Source organism: Branchiostoma lanceolatum, chromosome 1 (assembly GCF_035083965.1).
Source record: "Branchiostoma lanceolatum isolate klBraLanc5 chromosome 1, klBraLanc5.hap2, whole genome shotgun sequence".
In the NCBI taxonomy this organism is placed as follows: Eukaryota; Metazoa; Chordata; class Leptocardii; order Amphioxiformes; family Branchiostomatidae; genus Branchiostoma; species Branchiostoma lanceolatum.
The window spans coordinates 28,663,151-28,680,680 of record NC_089722.1 but is presented as its reverse complement, the minus strand read 5'-3'; the positions used below and the strand labels follow the sequence as shown (position 1 = coordinate 28,680,680).

The 17,530-nt window shown below is 40.9% G+C and overlaps 1 protein-coding gene across 1 annotated transcript; it reads left to right on the top strand.

Annotated features, from left to right (window-relative positions):
- Positions 1–1,931: 1,931 nt before the first annotated feature.
- LOC136446997 (Na(+)/citrate cotransporter-like) lies at positions 1,932–16,529 on the top strand. Its single transcript, XM_066445661.1, has 16 exons — positions 1,932–2,034; positions 3,727–3,887; positions 4,476–4,625; positions 4,860–4,975; positions 5,440–5,579; positions 6,666–6,723; positions 7,251–7,290; positions 7,594–7,757; positions 8,138–8,257; positions 8,443–8,535; positions 9,029–9,151; positions 10,463–10,560; positions 10,972–11,090; positions 11,282–11,443; positions 15,129–15,266; positions 15,545–16,529. Exons 2-16 carry the CDS (start codon positions 3,765–3,767, stop codon positions 15,677–15,679), a joined length of 1,779 nt encoding a protein of 592 aa, XP_066301758.1. The 5' UTR covers positions 1,932–2,034; positions 3,727–3,764; the 3' UTR covers positions 15,680–16,529.
- The last annotated feature ends 1,001 nt before the right edge of the window (positions 16,530–17,530 follow it).

The following is a 17,530-nucleotide window of genomic DNA, read 5'->3' as shown; positions in this document are numbered from 1 at the left end:
CGCGTTAGGGCAAAAATTGAGTGTTCGCGGTGATTTAAAGTTCGCGCTTAAAAAAATGAGTAGCGTAACAGTCCTTGGTGGGCAAAACGTTTCGCGGTGGTTTTGAGTTCACTGCGAAAGCCGCAAACATAAAACCACCGCGAACATTTCTGCATCTACAGTAGCAGCGCCGGATTTGGGAGCATAATCAATGCCAGGAGAATTTGGCCACCAGGGGGTTTGTCCGTCCGAGGGGGCAAAAACTTCGTGTGGACTGACTCTCCTGGCCAATTACTAGACTAGTATTCCCATTCTTGACGAATTCAGAGATTCTGTCAGAGATTTGTGATAACACCGAGCAATCTCATTTCCCGTTGGAAGAGGAAAACGAGACAGTTGTATTAGAAATCCGACAAGTTTTACATTGTAGGGGAAAAAGCACCCCTTTTTCTTGATGTCCATAGGATGAGAATAAAATGTTATCGAATTTCTAAACATTTGTTGAAATGTTAGATTCGTGTTCAGTTGTCACCGCGCGAATGTGATTTTTGTTGTTATTGTTTCCTGGCTGAATTGTTTTTGGGGAAACGTTGCTGCATATTCCCGAAAAGCTTCTCCTCAACACCCTTTTTCAGGTTTCAGAACATTATTTGAGACAACACTTAAAACCACACGCAACGCTGATATGATCAGGGTGTAAAACCGCCTTTGTTTGGAAGTTGACACAGAGACCGCACATGCCAATCACTTTCCCGATCGGATCCAGCAGTCGGACGAGTCCACTTACCTGACGTACGAAACTTCCCCGTGAATTTTTGTACTATTCCTGACTGGTCAATACGTACGTCCTCACTATACTTAAAACTATGGTCGAGATGTAGAAGGCAATTCAGATTCGCCAGCAATACGGGTAACTCAGCAAAAGATCCAGTGGCCCGGATAAGTTGAATATCGTGAATCAGCGCTCCCCCCAAAAAAACTATCGCCGGCGCCGCCCGGGATCGCCGGCGCCGCCCGGGAGGCCTGCAAAGTGCATAACGTGTCGGCGTAAATCACTCGAGGACTATCGTTCAGTCGCGCTGTGCGAGACCTTGTGATCAGTGTGTAAATACAGTACTCCCCGCGGGGCAACTTGCTGCGATGTAAACAAGACCTGCGGCCCAAAAAAAAAAAACTTGTCACTTGTCAGACAACCTTTGTTTTTTGGGCCGCGGACTTCTTGTAGACGTGCAGCTTTATGTCCTTGTGCAAAATGTACAATAATGATCAATAATTTGACCATTTTTTGTGATAATTTGCCGGGCCACCGTTGGGTATCGGACATTGCCCGCACAGGGCAAATGTGCAGACTAACCTGACCGAATTATTTTCTTTAACTTTAAGTTTAACTGAATTCTTCTATCCATAACTCCATAGGAAATAAGGAAGCCCATGTGTTGTATTTGTCCAGGAATGCCAGCGATTATTTAGTTATTTATTAATCTTTAGGGTAGATTTCCAAGGGGCAGCGTTGATTTAGCCACTGTTAGCTGTCTAGCTCCCAAGCTGACCTTCTTTATCACTGCTTCGGTCGCTGCCTGTTGCGTACAGAAGGGGGCGCTGCGGCACGGCTGCTGTTGGCACAGGTGGTTCGCATTTATGGACTTGGTCAAATTTGTAGGCACGGCACCAAAAAATGACTAAGTGTTTGCAGCGCCAGAGGGTTCGGCGGGTTGAACCCATTTTAACCCACCGGAACCCATCAGAACCCATCTCCCTGCTAATGAGGGTTCATAGTCACTGGACCATGGTAATTATGAACCCACTAAAAATTGACCAGAACTCACTTTAACCCTCAAAACCCGAATTCACCCCATTTAACCCATTTCGACCCGCCAGGACCGTTCTGAACCCACACATTTTTACAGAGGAATGGACCCTATAATTTAGTTTTCGGCGCTGACTGGAACGACCACATTCTTTCCCCTCCTCTATTATCCAAGATTTTGGCCCAGAACGTTGAAACATCCTGAGGTGTCGACAACTCATGCTCCTCTCCGACAAGCCGGAATAGAAGTAAGTTCTGATTTTTGTTGTTGTTGCATAAATCGAAGAAGGACCGACAGAATGGAAATTAGACTATAGATGGGTTTCACGTGGACGATCTGTAGTCTCTACTCAACTCCGTTCAACTTGATCTCTGAAATAAAAGGTTGAGAAATTTGTCTGGCCAAAACCTCTGTCTGTTAAGAGTCATTGCCGTATGATGAGAAAACCAGGCGGAGGTCGGAAGATGGGGGACGACCAAATCGGCTCATACTATGTATGTGTGATAGGTAACTATGTGGAACTATGAACAGCCATATAATCTACACCCTCCAGCTATTTTTCCTTATGGAGTTCTAGGACCCCCCCCCCCCAGACCCTCGAATATCCAACAATTTATGGTTGAAAATAATTGAAATTGCAATGGCTACCCTGGTAATTCTTATGAAAATACAAACATAAGTTTTATATTTCCATATAGCATTTGTTCTCTAGTTTACCCAGTAAAAGTTTACTGGGGAGGCATTGAAATAAAGGGGATGTACTAGGGGGTTACTAAACCAATGCAGTAACTTTGGTGAATGGTTTTACTGCTGTTTGAGAGAGGAACATCTACTTATTCAAAAACAAAGTAATGAAATGTCAATACCTGATTTATTATAGCCGAAAACCTGAAAAATCCCCATAAAGAGCCCTCAGTCACTTCAGCCATTTTGGACAAAAATGATCGGCCCTAATGCTTAGAAATCCATGGGTAAACTTGGCCTTTGGCTGGACATGTGGTATTGTGAAATGCGTCAGATGGACATTTCCCCCGCTGTAAAATATAACTTTGAATCAAAGGAGACCCGTATAAATTCTTACGTCATAGCTGATCGCACCTCTGTTGATAAAAAGCATTTTATATGTACAATTATTGTGTCGTTCCAAGAACTACATATCAGCCAGGGCGTTGCTTAACAAACAAAGGGATACACAATTCTCATCACGGGGCCAGGATCGGCAGACAACTAGTTACTCGGCATGGAAAGGAATTTTACGTAATTGAAGCTAATCTCCAAGCAGATCTATCGTTGGCAAGGCAGTATCAAAAGGGCCAACCAGTGGCTTTTGATACTGGTTGTCACTTTTTATACTGCCTTGCCACCGCTAGATCTGCTTGGAGATTAGATTAAAGGTGTCTTTGGCAATAAAACAATTATAAAGGTTTAATTTTGTTCAAAAGACAGCACTGCCGGAGGGCTGGGAGGGTGGTCCTGGTAATTTGTTTGTTCTATTGCATGTGGTAAGTGTGGCAGTGATAAAGTAGAAGTAGCCTCCTTCGCAGCCTTCCTAAAGGCGACATATATATTGGAGGCGGGGGGGGGGTGGGGTGCAAGGTTCTCAAATGCCGGCAACGGAGTTGTCTAGCCAAGGGATGTTCGCCGTCATAACGGCGAACGTCCCTCGGCTACACAACTCCCTTGGCTACACAACTCCCTTGGCTACACAACTTCCTTGCCGGCATTAGAGAACCTTGCCCCCCCCCCGCCCCCAATATATACGTCGCCGTTATAGGAAGCCTGCGAAGGAGGCTAAAGTAGGTGTAAGATATGTAGGAGTTAATAAGTGTAGGGTGCAATGGTAGCATATTTACTGAAAGGCCTTATTACATAGGTCTTATTTAGCCACTAGGAAAACCAGGACAATAGAAGGTACCTGTGTGTTTACCTACTTAAATAGGCAGTCGGACAACCTCCAGGCGGTAGATCGTCTGCAAGATGGGATACAACGTCTTGAAGGAACTCTGGGCCTTCCGGAGATCAGTCATATTTTGGTTCATCCCCATTGCTGCGAGCCCGCTGCCCATGTACTTTGGTGTGGCCGAGAAGGATTTCTACAAGGTAAGCTAATCATAAGACCCAGAATAAATTTGGAGTATACCTGCAGACTGGAAACCTAGTAGTACTAAACAAAGAATTAGGTATTGACGTTATGGAACAATTGTAATAATCTGTGTTTGATACTTTTAAGAAAATGTCGCAGTATCTTTCTATTTCTCAAAGACGAATTGATCGATGGTTTGCTGCGTTTGTCAGAATGAAGAAATTGTTTGTCAGATTAAGCAGCACATTTGTGTCATAGACTCATAGTCCTTGTGTCTCAAATGTGGTGTTTACACTTAGATTACACCACAGAGAAGGAAAGAAACTCTTTATGCTGTGGTCTAAAGAGGGAATTGATTGATAGTAAGTCACACATCAGTACCTCTCTGCTTTCATTCTGCACGTTTTACACGTATCACCTCGTGATGAAGACTTATTGATTATCCAACAAACAGGCACAACAATACACACACACACACACACACACACACACATCTACACACACACACACACACACACACACACACACACACACACATACATACATACATACACACACACACACACACACCACATCTATATCACTGATATCCCTTGTTTCCCCAGGAAGCAGCATGTGCGTACGTTGTGATCATCATGGCGTTTTACTGGATGTTCGAGGTGGTGCCCATTGCTGTCACCGCTCTCATCCCGCTCATACTCTACCCGGTCATGGGCGTACAGCCGTCTGGTGACGTCAGCAAGAATTACCTCAAGGTAACGTTACGATCTGCACTACAGGAAACTGCTACACTACACTTAATGGAGACAAACATTGTTCTATGAAGATATGTGAAGAGAGGCAAACATTCATAATGACAGGCATCATTCCCTTTGCAATCTCTTTGCAATGTCAAAGTTTGTAGTTTGTAGAGTTTAAGCCTCCATGTGTGGTAGCTGTGTGTCAGTGACTCATCAGATGTTACATACCGATGTCATTGTTGTATCCAGGACACCATTGCACTTTTCCTAGGCGGCATGATGGTTGCAGTTGCGATAGAACATGTCAACCTGCACAAGAGGATCGCACTCAAGGTTCTACTGATCGTCGGAACGCAGCCAAGACGGTGCGTGTGCCAGAGCCGGGCAACATGTATCATGCACATTGTCGGAAATGAAATTTTAAAAAATGGAGAACGGAAAACGACAAAGAAAGCAACATTGCAGAATGTATTGACCCGAACAAATGAACCATCACCCACATATTCACGACGACCCTTTGCGGTCTGTACCTAAAAATATCTACTTTCAGATGTTGGAACACACTTTCGCAGCTACCCACAACCCTCACGCATATATCACTTTACCGATTTAAAGACGTCCAAGATCACAGACTTAAGATCAACCTGTTTTGTTGTTGTGATATTTAGGTTGATGCCATTATAAAGTCAAGGGTAACACAAACAGTTTAGGACGCAGCGACGCCGCCAGCGGGGGGCTTAGTCAATAGAGAATTGAGTGCCAAACGGCTACTTCAGAGTGCTAAAGGTTAAGGTCAAACTATTTTTGTTGTTTTCGTCGTGATATCTAGGTTGATGCTGGGTTTCATGCTGGCCACTGCGTTCCTGTCCATGTGGATCAGTAACACGGCCACCACCGCCATGATGACCCCCATAGCCGCCGCCGTAATGTCAGAACTCTTCAAGGACGAAGACAAACTGACTGAAGAAGGTGACCCTGACCTCTGATTGCTTCTTAACAGCAGCATTCTTTAATGTAATGATGCAGAGCACACTTCACGAAATTGCAGCAAAATGGTTTATAGTTTGGGTTTAGTCCTCAGAGCTTGGTTGCTGAAAGGGCGTTGTTGGTTTATTTTTTCATTTATTTTATTTTATTTATTTATTTACTAGCAAGTGTTACAGAACACTACAAAGGCTCTCAGGCAGTATTGCTGATTGTCGAGAGCCAACATTTACAGGGACAAACACATATATATATGGATAGAAATTACACTTAACTAAGTTATAATACAGTTCAACTTAAGAATCATTGTTTTGTTGTTGGTTTGATTTCCAAATTGTTCACGTACATGACATGAAGGCGTTTCTTGAAAAGATAGATGCTTGGTGAAAGCGGTTGAGGAAAAGGCTTTATTCAAAGTATCAGTTCTTTCTTGGAAATTTTTGTTCCAAAAATAACTAACCTTTGTTACATTCGTCTTTCTGTAATTTCATGAATCCTACATCTGTCATTAGCACAACGTACAACTCAAAGACCGTATTGGTCTTCGTGTAACGTGTAACGTGTAACGTGTAAAGTGCATTTTCTTATTTTTTTGTTTCCTCTTATAAACAGAAGAATTTCCTTAAAAGAAATAGTGACTTTCTTTGTTTAAGAAAAACATTTTGTCCACGAGTTAAGAATTTTTCTTAAGTATTTTCTTCTTACAAAATTTTTCTTGAAGTAAGATTATTGAAGAAAGGGAAGAGAAAAATTCTAATATGATCTTATACATGACAAAAAATAATCTTGTTAGACATAAAAACAGGAAATTTAGACTTGAATTTCTAGAAATTCTTGAGAGTGAAAATCGTATTGAGGAATAGTTTCCTAACTGAAGAAAATTAAGAAAGTGTTCCTTGTTGAGACAATTTCCATGGAAATAATCTTCATTTTTCAAAACTTATTCTTGAAATTCTTCATATAAGAAAACTAGTCCACGAGTCAAGAAAAACAAATAAAACTAGAAAAACAAATGGAGTCATTTAGTAGTTTATAACGCTGGCTTTCTTTTTTTACATTCCATACACACAGTGGAGAGCAATGAGGCTGTTGAGCTGGACGCCATTGACGTGGAAGGCAAAGCACTCGTGTATGAGCACGTTCTCATGGTATCATACGTTAATTTCGATGTGGATATGGTGGAGTGACTATGGTGTAGATCTTGAAGCCATGGATGGATGTAAATTAATTTCTGTAGGTAAGTTACTGTAACAAAGGTCAAGTTCAAGAGTGGGACCTCTGGTGGGTTTCTTCGTTACTGCAGTGGACCTTTTGTGTTTGTTGGATTGTTTGTGATCAGGATCACTCGAGATGCTGTGGACTGATTGTGATAAGATTAAGTAGGTGGGTAGGGTTAAGGAAAACAAAGGTCAAAGTGCCATGGTCGTGATTTCTTTACTGTTGATAGATTTTGAGGCATAAATGAAGTGGTGCAAGTTTGGGCTCCCTGGCGGCTTGTTTGGAAGTGCAATGCGCCTTTTTGAATGACACTTTGGAGGAGGATAACTCAAGCAGGGTTTGGTGGATTTTTGGTGTCTAGAATGCACTTGCTTGGTCACTTGACAATGCTATACTATTTCAGTTTACCGACAATTCACCACTATTTTTCTCTGGCAGCAACGTGATCGCAAGGAACGGGTTAACAGAAGAACAAGAGGTAATACTTCCTTCCTAAAGTTGCATATTTACCAATATTTCAATTGCTACATCATGTGTAAGGGTCCTCCATGTAGCTCAACTCGTAGCAGCTTCACAGTTGAGCTCCTGGTTTCAATTAGTTGGTAGCTGAGAAACCCCGGTTCAATCCTGGGTAGGACTGCACTTGTCTTTCGGAAGTGAGGTAAAATGTGGGTCCTCTGTTTGAACAGGTGCCTCGATCGAGCACATCATGTGTAAGCAAGGACATTACATAATGTCCGTGGCGTTAGAATAGAATGATCATAGCTATTTTTTTTCTTAGTCAAAGCAGCCTGAAGTACATTTTGTAAACGAGAAAGTATCGTCCCGTCGCCAGTCCATGCAGAAAGGGATTATGCTCTGTATCGCTTACGCCGCCAACATCGGAGGAACGGCGACTCTAACTGGCACAGGACCCAACCGTATTGTCGCCGAACTGATGGGAAAGTATGTTTGCTACAGTAAATGCATTTAATTTCGCGGTGATTTAATTTCGCGGTAGGGAGAAAATTGAGTGTTCGTGGTGGTTTTAAGTTCGTGGTTAAAAAAACGGAGTAGGTGGGCAGAAAACAAACAAGCATTTTTGCGGTGGTTTTCAGTTCGAGAATGCAATTACGTACGCGAACTTCATCATCACTCAGCTAAAAAAATGTTACCGTTCTGTTAATTCTACACTTTATTATGTATAATAAATGTTAAAATTTCATTCTATATTGAAGTATGTGACGTGTACAGAACCATTCGATTGAAATATAAGGAAAGCAAAATGTATCAACAGAATCAAGTACTAGTAAACCTAATGTGATGATCTTACTTTCTGCGCATAGTATCTTTCCGGACAGTCCCGGGATCGACTTCGCCACATGGTTCTTCTTCGCGGCTCCCGGGATGGTCATCACTCTGTTCATCGCCTGGCTGTGGCTCAGTACTTTGTTTGTCGGCTACAGGTAAAATCATTTAGTGTACGTATGTGGAGCTAACTCCAACTCTCCTTACAAGAACGTCATTCATATAGTTTTATCTCGTAACGGAACAATGACATACTGTTCATGCTACTACAACGGACTGTATGTGCCAGAAATTGAAACGTCCTTACGAATTACGATATTTTTTTATGATTACATTCACACAGATGTGCCGAAGGCTGTGCTTGTTGTGGTGAAAAGAAGAAAAGTGGCGCTGAAGATTTTATAAGGAAAGTTTACAATGAACTAGGACCGATCTCGTAAGTCTTCTGTTTTTTTGTTACTACCAATGGCTGTTGCAGCCAAGCCGTCCTTCGACTTCATGTTTGTTGTTACCGAAAACTTGTGAAGAGGTGGAATCTGTGCTATTCTGTATTCCTTGTCTGGTTTATTTTCCCACTGTTGCTGTTTTTGAACAGCCATGAACAGTTTCACCAGGTCGGTAAGTCACTGACAAAAAAGACTCTTTGTACACAGCTAGGTGTTTTATTCAACCGATATTTCGGTGGCCGTCTGTCACCTCCATCAGGGCAATTTTGACTGGCTGTGTATACAGCATTAAGTATCTCTGTTTATATGTAATTACTTAACGCGTGGGTCCGTATCCGCAAGCAGCGACGCCTATAGCGTCATATATATATACAAAAGTGAACCAGCCATATGGGGAAGTGACAGACGGTTACCGAATCGTCGGCTCAATATACATTCAGTTGTGTAAGTGTACAAAGAGTCTTTTTACCTATTTTTGTCCAGGTTTGCAGAGGGGGCTGTGATCTTCCATTTCGTTCTGCTGGTCTTCCTGTGGTTCTTCAGGGACTTGAAGTTTGTGGATCTGGGAGAGAGGCAGGCTGGCTGGACATATTTCTTCACTCCAGGGTGAGTAGACACAGAATTAAGCCCCAACAGACATAATGGCTGACCGATTCTGACTGCCTGTACAGTGGTGTGTATCTGTGCGTTTAGGAATACATCATGTAGTCGTTGATGGTTAACTCAATTCAGACCGGGAGAGGGTGCTTTTGAGGCCCGCGCCAACTTCCACGTCGCATAATCCCTGCACGGCTCGTGCTAGATACAGCCACCAAACTTGGTGACGTTTCCTAATATTTAGTTGAACAATTTCATAATATTCATGTTAGCTCATGATGTTTTTTCTTGCCATGGCAACGGGTTTCTGACAGACATATTTTATGAAGCTCGCTAATTTCGGTTTTAACAGTGTATGTAAATTAATGTCACTTCAATGATTTAATATTAATCAATTATGCTAATTTAATGACGTCATTGGTCAAAATCCAAGATGGTGGAGAATTTCATTAGCTCAGGTCAATTTCCCCCGCAAAATCGTCACTACCTGGTACTTTTTATGCAAAGAAATTTCAAATAAGCGTTTTTAGTCTATTTTCATTGTGTTTCATTGTGCTTTGGGGTTATTTGCCTAAAAAATTGTATTTTTGAAAATTCAAGATGGTGGATCCAAGATGACGGTTGGCGTAAGAATATTTGACGTCATTTTGATATTGACAACAAAAGTTATAGCAGACAATAGTTTGCTACTCACCGTTCTTGTTAAAATTTTGTTGCATACCTTTGAGTTTTATGGGAATACCCTATTTATACAGTTCCAGTCGACGTCATTAATACGCCATTATGACACCAAAGTTGTCATTTTACATTTATTTCACTTATACATCATCTTCTAAAAATTTGGTGGTGATACGATAAGTAGTTTAGGAGTTACGGGGTGCGAGCTTCAAAAGCCCCCCACCCCGGTCCCAGGATAGCCAAAAAAAGTGAGAGGATATTGTCTCGAGATTATCTCTCAGTTGAAGTCATGTCAACTTACTTAACCCAATCCAAAAGGGGCTGTGCGAGCAACTTCCATGGAGGTTGCTCGTACAGCCCCTTTTCACCCAATCTGTACGGGATTGCGCCCCAGACGGAATTCCGCGGGATTGCACCGGGGAGATCGGGGCTGGCTCCTCCCACGGTGCCGCACGCAATTTTGCGCTTGCGCACGGAGTGACCTCGGAAGGGGACGTGGCGGAACTCTACCCTCTGAAATGATCAACATTGGTCAGACAGAATGTAGACATTGAAACAAATGCTAGAGGCTGGTATTGCAGACATTGAAACGTATTCTAAAGCTAGTCTTCAATGTGAGACGATTCCACCCCTCCTCTGTAGGTACGTCACCGACGCCACACCCGCTATGATCGTGGCTTTCGCCTTATTCATGTTCCCGTCCCGCCTGCCCAGGTTCCTCTGCTGCAGGAGCAAAGATGGTAATGTCATCCCTTAAACATGTCCAACAAAGCTTTCAATTCGCCAATTATAATGACTCCCATTTTCAGTTGTGTTGCTATTTTTCTTCTGTCTTTCTCCTCTTACTCTTCCTCCTTCTCCCCTGTTCACCCCCTTCTCTTGCATCCTTTCCATCAACCAAGTAGGTGGCACATTTTTGTGCCTAGATAAACATTTTGTCTCCACGGTGTTGACAACATCGGCCGCCGTCAAGTTCATGTTACCAAAAGCCAATGCATCTCCAGCCAACTTGTCAGGAGATTTAAGTTTAATTTTCTCTTTTAGTTTCCATCACATTGCGTATGTTACAGTTGTCTCTACAGCAAATGGTGAAAATAAACGCAAATGTCATCGATGACATGTTCGAATTGATATTGATATGCTTTACACAGATGAGGAGAAGCCCGGCCCGGTACCAGGCCTGCTTGACTGGCGTACCTTTCACACCAAGATGCCGTGGCACATCGTGCTGCTGGTCGGAAGCGGATACGCACTTGCCGACGGGGTAGAGGTAAGGATTAAATGTTTACAGGTTGCACACCGCGTAAAACACCATCTTTTATATTCATCAACTTTACATGTTTGCATAGAAGTGCCATTGATTTAAATCTCTCTTAAATGTCTATGATCATGTTGATAATTTTGCCATTCTTCACCAAGCGGCTCATGCATCGAATAAAGTGTTTTTCTTTTTTCAAAAAGAAATCTGGCCTGTCGGCTTGGCTGGGGCAGCAGTTCAGCAAGCTTGCAGGGATCGAGGCCTGGATTATCTGTCTGATTGTATGCATAGGAGTGGCCGTCATAACAGAGGTGGCACAGAACAGCACATCAACAAGCATCTTCATCCCTATCTTGGCGCAAATGGTACGGGGGGAAAATGCTTTCCTCATTCACAATCAATCTGTATATTGTCTATATATGCATGCATCAATACATAATTAGTGTAAAGCGTGCAAATAACATGCCAAATTGCATTGCAAAACCTCTTGAAGCTAATTGTGACATCACCTACCTACGAATTAGTTCTGAAAGACGGCCATGAGGAACAGACCCCTGACTTCCAATGACATATGACTCAGGAACGGTTACTGCACTTGATTTTGGCTCACGAATTTGATTTGATGATTATCTCCATGAAAAATGGAGATATTGTTTTGGGTGTGTCTGTGTGTCTGTTTGTTTGTTTGTCTGTTTGTTTGTCTGTTTGTGTTTCCAGACTACTGTAGTCAGCATAACTCAAGAACCTCTTGATGGATTGCGATGATATTTGGTATGTGGGCAGGTGTTGTAAAGCCGAAATTCAAGGTCGATTTTTGGCCCCCTGGTATGTGACCTTGGTACTGCAGCAGAAATTCCATTTTTGTATCTCTTGACCTGGACGTGCTATGGTATTGATATTTTGGTGGCAGATAGCTTGTGGTGTAATATAGACGTGGTGTGGGTTTGTGCCCCCTAGCAGCTTGCTCTGGAACTGGAGGGGCGTTATCATGAAAATCTTCTAAGGAGAATAACTGAACAAAGGAATGACGGATTTCCATGATATTTAGCATACAGGTAGCTTAGACAGAGATGTACACAATGAAGTGCTAATCATGTTAATTAGGACTTAATTTGCATAGCTAATGAGGAAAATCTATATTTGCAGTGTTTTCCATCATAAGACTCAAATACATGTAATGTATGTAGTTTATGGAAAGTGGATCATCGACAGATACCAATTATGCAAATAAATTCCTAATTTGCATAATCAATGCAAAACACCATATCTCATCTAATTGGAAAATTATAGGACTGTCAATATGATACTTAGTATGCAGGTAGCTTAGACAGAGATATACATAATGAAGTGCCAATTATACTAATTGTGACTTAATTTGCATAGCTAATGAGGAAAATCTATATTTGCAGAATTTTCCATTATCAGACTCAAATACATGTAACATATGTCGTTCCTGGAAAGTGGAGCATCAACAGATACCAATCATGCAAATGAATTCCTAATTTGCATAATTAATGCAAAAAAAACATAATTCATCTAATTGGAAAATATAGGACTGTCAATATTGCAACATGTGTAGGTTAGATAAAGGTGTCTATGCCGAAGCATATATTATGCAAATGTGTAAGTCATTTGCATGAATAGAATTTTTCATGGAGATATGAGGTCGTGGAACTCTTGTTTTGTTTTGTTTTGTGTAAATACTTTTGTTAACTTATTTATAAATGTTGTTTTATCTATTTGTTCCTTACTATGATTTCATTATCATTTTCTGTATATACGTAATTATCTCCATGAGAAATGGAGATATTGTTTTGGGTGTGTCTGTGTGTGTGTGTTTGTTTGTCTGTCTGTTTGTTTGTCTGTCTGTTTGTGTTTCCGCACTACTGTAGTCAGCATAACTCAGGAACCTCTTGATGGATTACGATGATATTTGGTATGTGGGCAGGTGTTGTGAAGCCGAAGTTCAAGGTCGATTTTGGGCCCCCTGGTATGTGACCTTGGTACTGCAGCGGAACTTCAATTTTTGTATCTTTTGACCTGGACGTGCTGTGGTCTTGATTTTTGGGTGGCAGATAGCTTGTGATGTAACAAAGAAGTGGTGTAGGGCCCCCTAGCAGCTTCCTCTGGAACTGCAGGGGCGTTTTTGTGAAAATCTTCTAAGGAGAATAACTGAACAAAGGAACAACCGATTTCCATGATATTTAGTATGTAGGTAGCTTAGATAGAGATATACACAATGAAGTGCAAATTATGCTAATTGAGACTTCATTTGCATAGCTAATGAGGAAAACCTATATTTGCAGTGTTTTCCATTATCAGACTCAAATACATGTAACGTATGTAGTTTATGGAAAGTGGAGCATCAACAGATACCGATTATGCAAATAAATCCCTAATTTGCATAATTGATGCAAAACACCATATCTCATCTAGTTGGAAAATTATAGGATTGTCAATATGATACTTAGTATGCAGGTAGCTTAGACAGAGATATACACAATGAAGTGCAAATTATGCTAATTGTGACTTAATTTGCATAGCTGATGAGGAAAATCTATACTTGCAGTTTTTTCCATTATCAGACTCAAATACATGTAACATATGTAGTTTATGGAAAGTGGAGCATCAACAGATACCAATTATGCAAATAAATTCCTTATTTGCATAATTAATGCAAAACACCATAATTCATCTAATTGAAAAATTATAGACCTGTCAATATTGCAACATATGTAAGTTAGAGAAAGGTGTTTATGACCAAGCATATCTTATGCAAATCTGTAAGTTATTTGCATGAATAGAATTGTTCATGGAGATATGAGGTCGTGGAACTCTTGTTTTTGTAGCATTTGTCCAATGTTCTTTTTCTATTTTCTTTTAAATTCATGTCGCTTTTGAACAGACAAGGACGACGTGGCACTGCACTCCAGTAACTTATTATCTCAATGAAAAATTGAGATATTGTTTTTGGTGTGTCTGTGTGTGTGTCCGTCTGTGTGTCTGTGTGTCTGTTTGTGTTTCCGGATTTTTGTAGTCAGCATAACTCAAGAACTTTTGAATGGATTACGACGATATTTGGTATGTGGGTAGGTGTTGGGAAGACGAAGGTCAGGTTGATTTTCGCCCTCTAGTATGTGACCTTGATAATGCAACAGAACTTCCTTTTTTGTATCTTTTGACATGGACATGCCATGGTCATGAATTTTTGTGGAAGATAGCTTGTGATGTAGGTTTGGACCCCCTAGCAGCTTGCTTTGGAACTGCACGGGCGTTTTCGTCAAAATATTCCCAGTAAACTGAGTTAACAAAGGAACAACGGATTTCCATGATATTTAGTATGCAGGTAGCTTAGACAGAGATGTACATAATGAAGTGCAAATTATGCAAAATTAGGACTTAATTTGCATAATTCATGAGGAAGATCTACTGTATATTTGCAGTGGTTTCCGTTATAGGACTCAAATGCATGTCACATATGTAGTTTATGGCAGGTGGAACATTAAACAGATACCAATTATGCCAGTGAATTCCTAATTTGCATAATAAATGCAAACGTATCATAATTCTTCTGTGGTACATGATTGGACTGACAACATTGTGACATGTGTAACTTAGTTAAAGGTGTACATGGCCAAGCATAAATTATGTACATGTGAAAATAATTTGCATAATTAGACTATTTCATGGAGATATGAGGTCTCCGAAGTCGTGCCAAGTGCCTTTTCCAAGGGCATAACATCGGTGGCGTAAGGGGATTCGAACACGGGACCACTAGGTTCTGGGCCGAACACCCTGCCGTTACGCCACACAACCCCACGACCTCCTATGTTCTCTGGGCCCTCTTGGAAATCAATAATCTTGTTGTAGGGGCGTCCCTGATGTCTTGAAGATGGAATGAATAAATTGGATGGAACATTGATATCCATTACACACGCTTATGAATAGGAAGTTATTGATTGATAGATAGATAGATAGATAGATAGATAGATAGATAGATAGATAGATAGATAGATAGATAGATTGACTGATCGATGCGTCTGTTCTTAGGCCAGAGGAATCTGTGTGAATCCGTACTACCTGATGGTCCCAGCAGGCATTTCGGCTTCCTTTGCCTTCATGTTGCCCGTGGCAACGCCACCGAACGCCATCGTCTTCTCATACGGAGGGATCAAAGTGTCCGACATGGTGAGCGTTATTTTGCATATACGTTTTCGAAAGACATTCATGTATTTCGATTCTCATGGCTAAGCTTAAGGCTCAAAGGTTTGTTTGCACGTTTTAATATCAGATATTACGTTATGCTTCAGTTGTTATCAATGCCTTCCCTTACCCAAAACTATTCACGAAATTCCCCGCAATTCTTCACCGTTCACGCAGGTCAGTCCCTTAACAATTATAACAGTTTCTCTTCTCTACTCTACTCTACTCTACTCTACTCTACTCTACTCTACTCTACTCTACAGGTGAAGACTGGGTTCCTGATGAACATCACAAGCCTGCTGGTTCTCATGGTCATGATCAACACCCTGGGCGTGCCCATCTATGACATCAACACCTTCCCCCCCTGGGCCAACGACACTTCCACCCCCTGTTTTTAACAAACATGGATATGCCCAATAATACTCTATGCCTTACCATAGAGTACATGTAGTAGAATAATTGTATTGGCGTTTTGTATAATGGTTTGTGGAACAAAGATATGAAAACCGTCACAGTGTCTCTATGCATGTATGTACATAGTTCAATAATGAAAATAAAACAGGTTGAGACATTTTCCACAATGGCGTTAGCTGGACATGGAGTTACTATTTGTAACCAAAAGGCAAATATGTGCTCGAATGAATGGCCAAAACCACGAGCTCTATGTGAATACTTTGGGAAATGTGAGTCCAAGAATGGGGAACAACCAGTCTGGGTCCTAAACAGCTAACCTTTGCCCTTTAGGTACACATTTTCATGCCCTACTTATTCACAGTCCATTAAACTGTTTTAAGTTGACTCCAATTTTCCCCATTATCTGCTGTCAACACCTCATTTTCTGCCATTCAAAAATAATTCTTTCCCTGGAAACCAACGTAATTTGGTAAAAGTGCAAATGAAACAATCGATGATCAAGAGATTCTTATAGAAAATTTGTCTAAATTTTAAAAGGGATTTCATTTATGATTTCCTTGAAAAGGGATGAGGTATTTATAATCTTAGTGATCTGACATGGCGAGTACACTGGAGGTCCTTAGAAAGGTGGGTGTCTATAAGATGTTTGGTAATGATAGGAATTTGTGGACACATATGTACGTATTTTTCGGCATTTCTTATTACATCTTCTTTATTCATGCTAAGGTCAGGAGCTTGTAACAACATATTTCTCTGCTCTCCCACAATCTTGGCTAGTCCTGTAGAAAAATTGTCTATGTTGTTCACTGATGTAATTAAAAACAGATCAGTCAAGATATTTTCTCCTGTAGGTTTTATTGAATAATCACCGTGTACACAGTATTCTTGTTATCCCCTTCAAAGTTCGGGTCTTGTAAGTGTTGTGCCCATTGTTTGTGTCTAGATATTGAAGTAATTTTTTCTCCAAGCTGTTTGATATTGTACTGGTCTCTTGTAATTGTATAAGGCAGGCGATATTGCAAATTACAAGAAGTAAGTTACACTGCAGAACGAGAACTGGATATGAAGGCCAAAAAGAACTCATTATGGATAAGGATCATTACAAGACTGCATTTTCACGATTTTTATCCATCAACCTAATGATTAATCCTGGCCTCTTGACGCCACCAAAAACTCGGGTCTCCAGGTCGTCCTGTGGGCTCAGGTGACAGGAGCTAGCGTCGCTTCCGGGCATCTGCAAATAATGACATCACTTTTAGCAACAGGAAAATAAGAATGGAACAACTACTATCTCATCCTCAGGTGCGGCCAGAAATAAGATCTTACTATACATGCAGAAGCAACTTCCTATCTGCGGATTTGTTGTACTTACTTTAAGTTTAACAACTTTAAATCTAAAAAGAAATTCCTATTGATATACACTAAGATATCAAAGTGAAGATTTACATCCACTTACATTTATGTCGAGAAAAAAAGTGCATATATAAATGACTCAGGTAGAAAGAATATGTGCCTTCCAACTGGCCTCAAATTGCATGTACAAGGTTCAATAACTCCTTATTCTTTTGACAAATATTTCAAGATTACACAAAGCAAAAGGGTTGGCTACTTTGGGGATCTTTCGAGACATACTCGGTCTCTTTATGAACTCCTTACTCTGTTCATACTTTTAACAGCCAAGCTAAAAAATGTGGACCATTTCTCCATAGTATTTACGGTGAGGCCATGTCGATTTAATTATATGGATGACATCTTCCTGGGACCCCAAAATTGATGCTAGCGTGCGAATAAAAATACAAGTTTGGCAAAAAAATTACCTTCACAATGAAATCTAC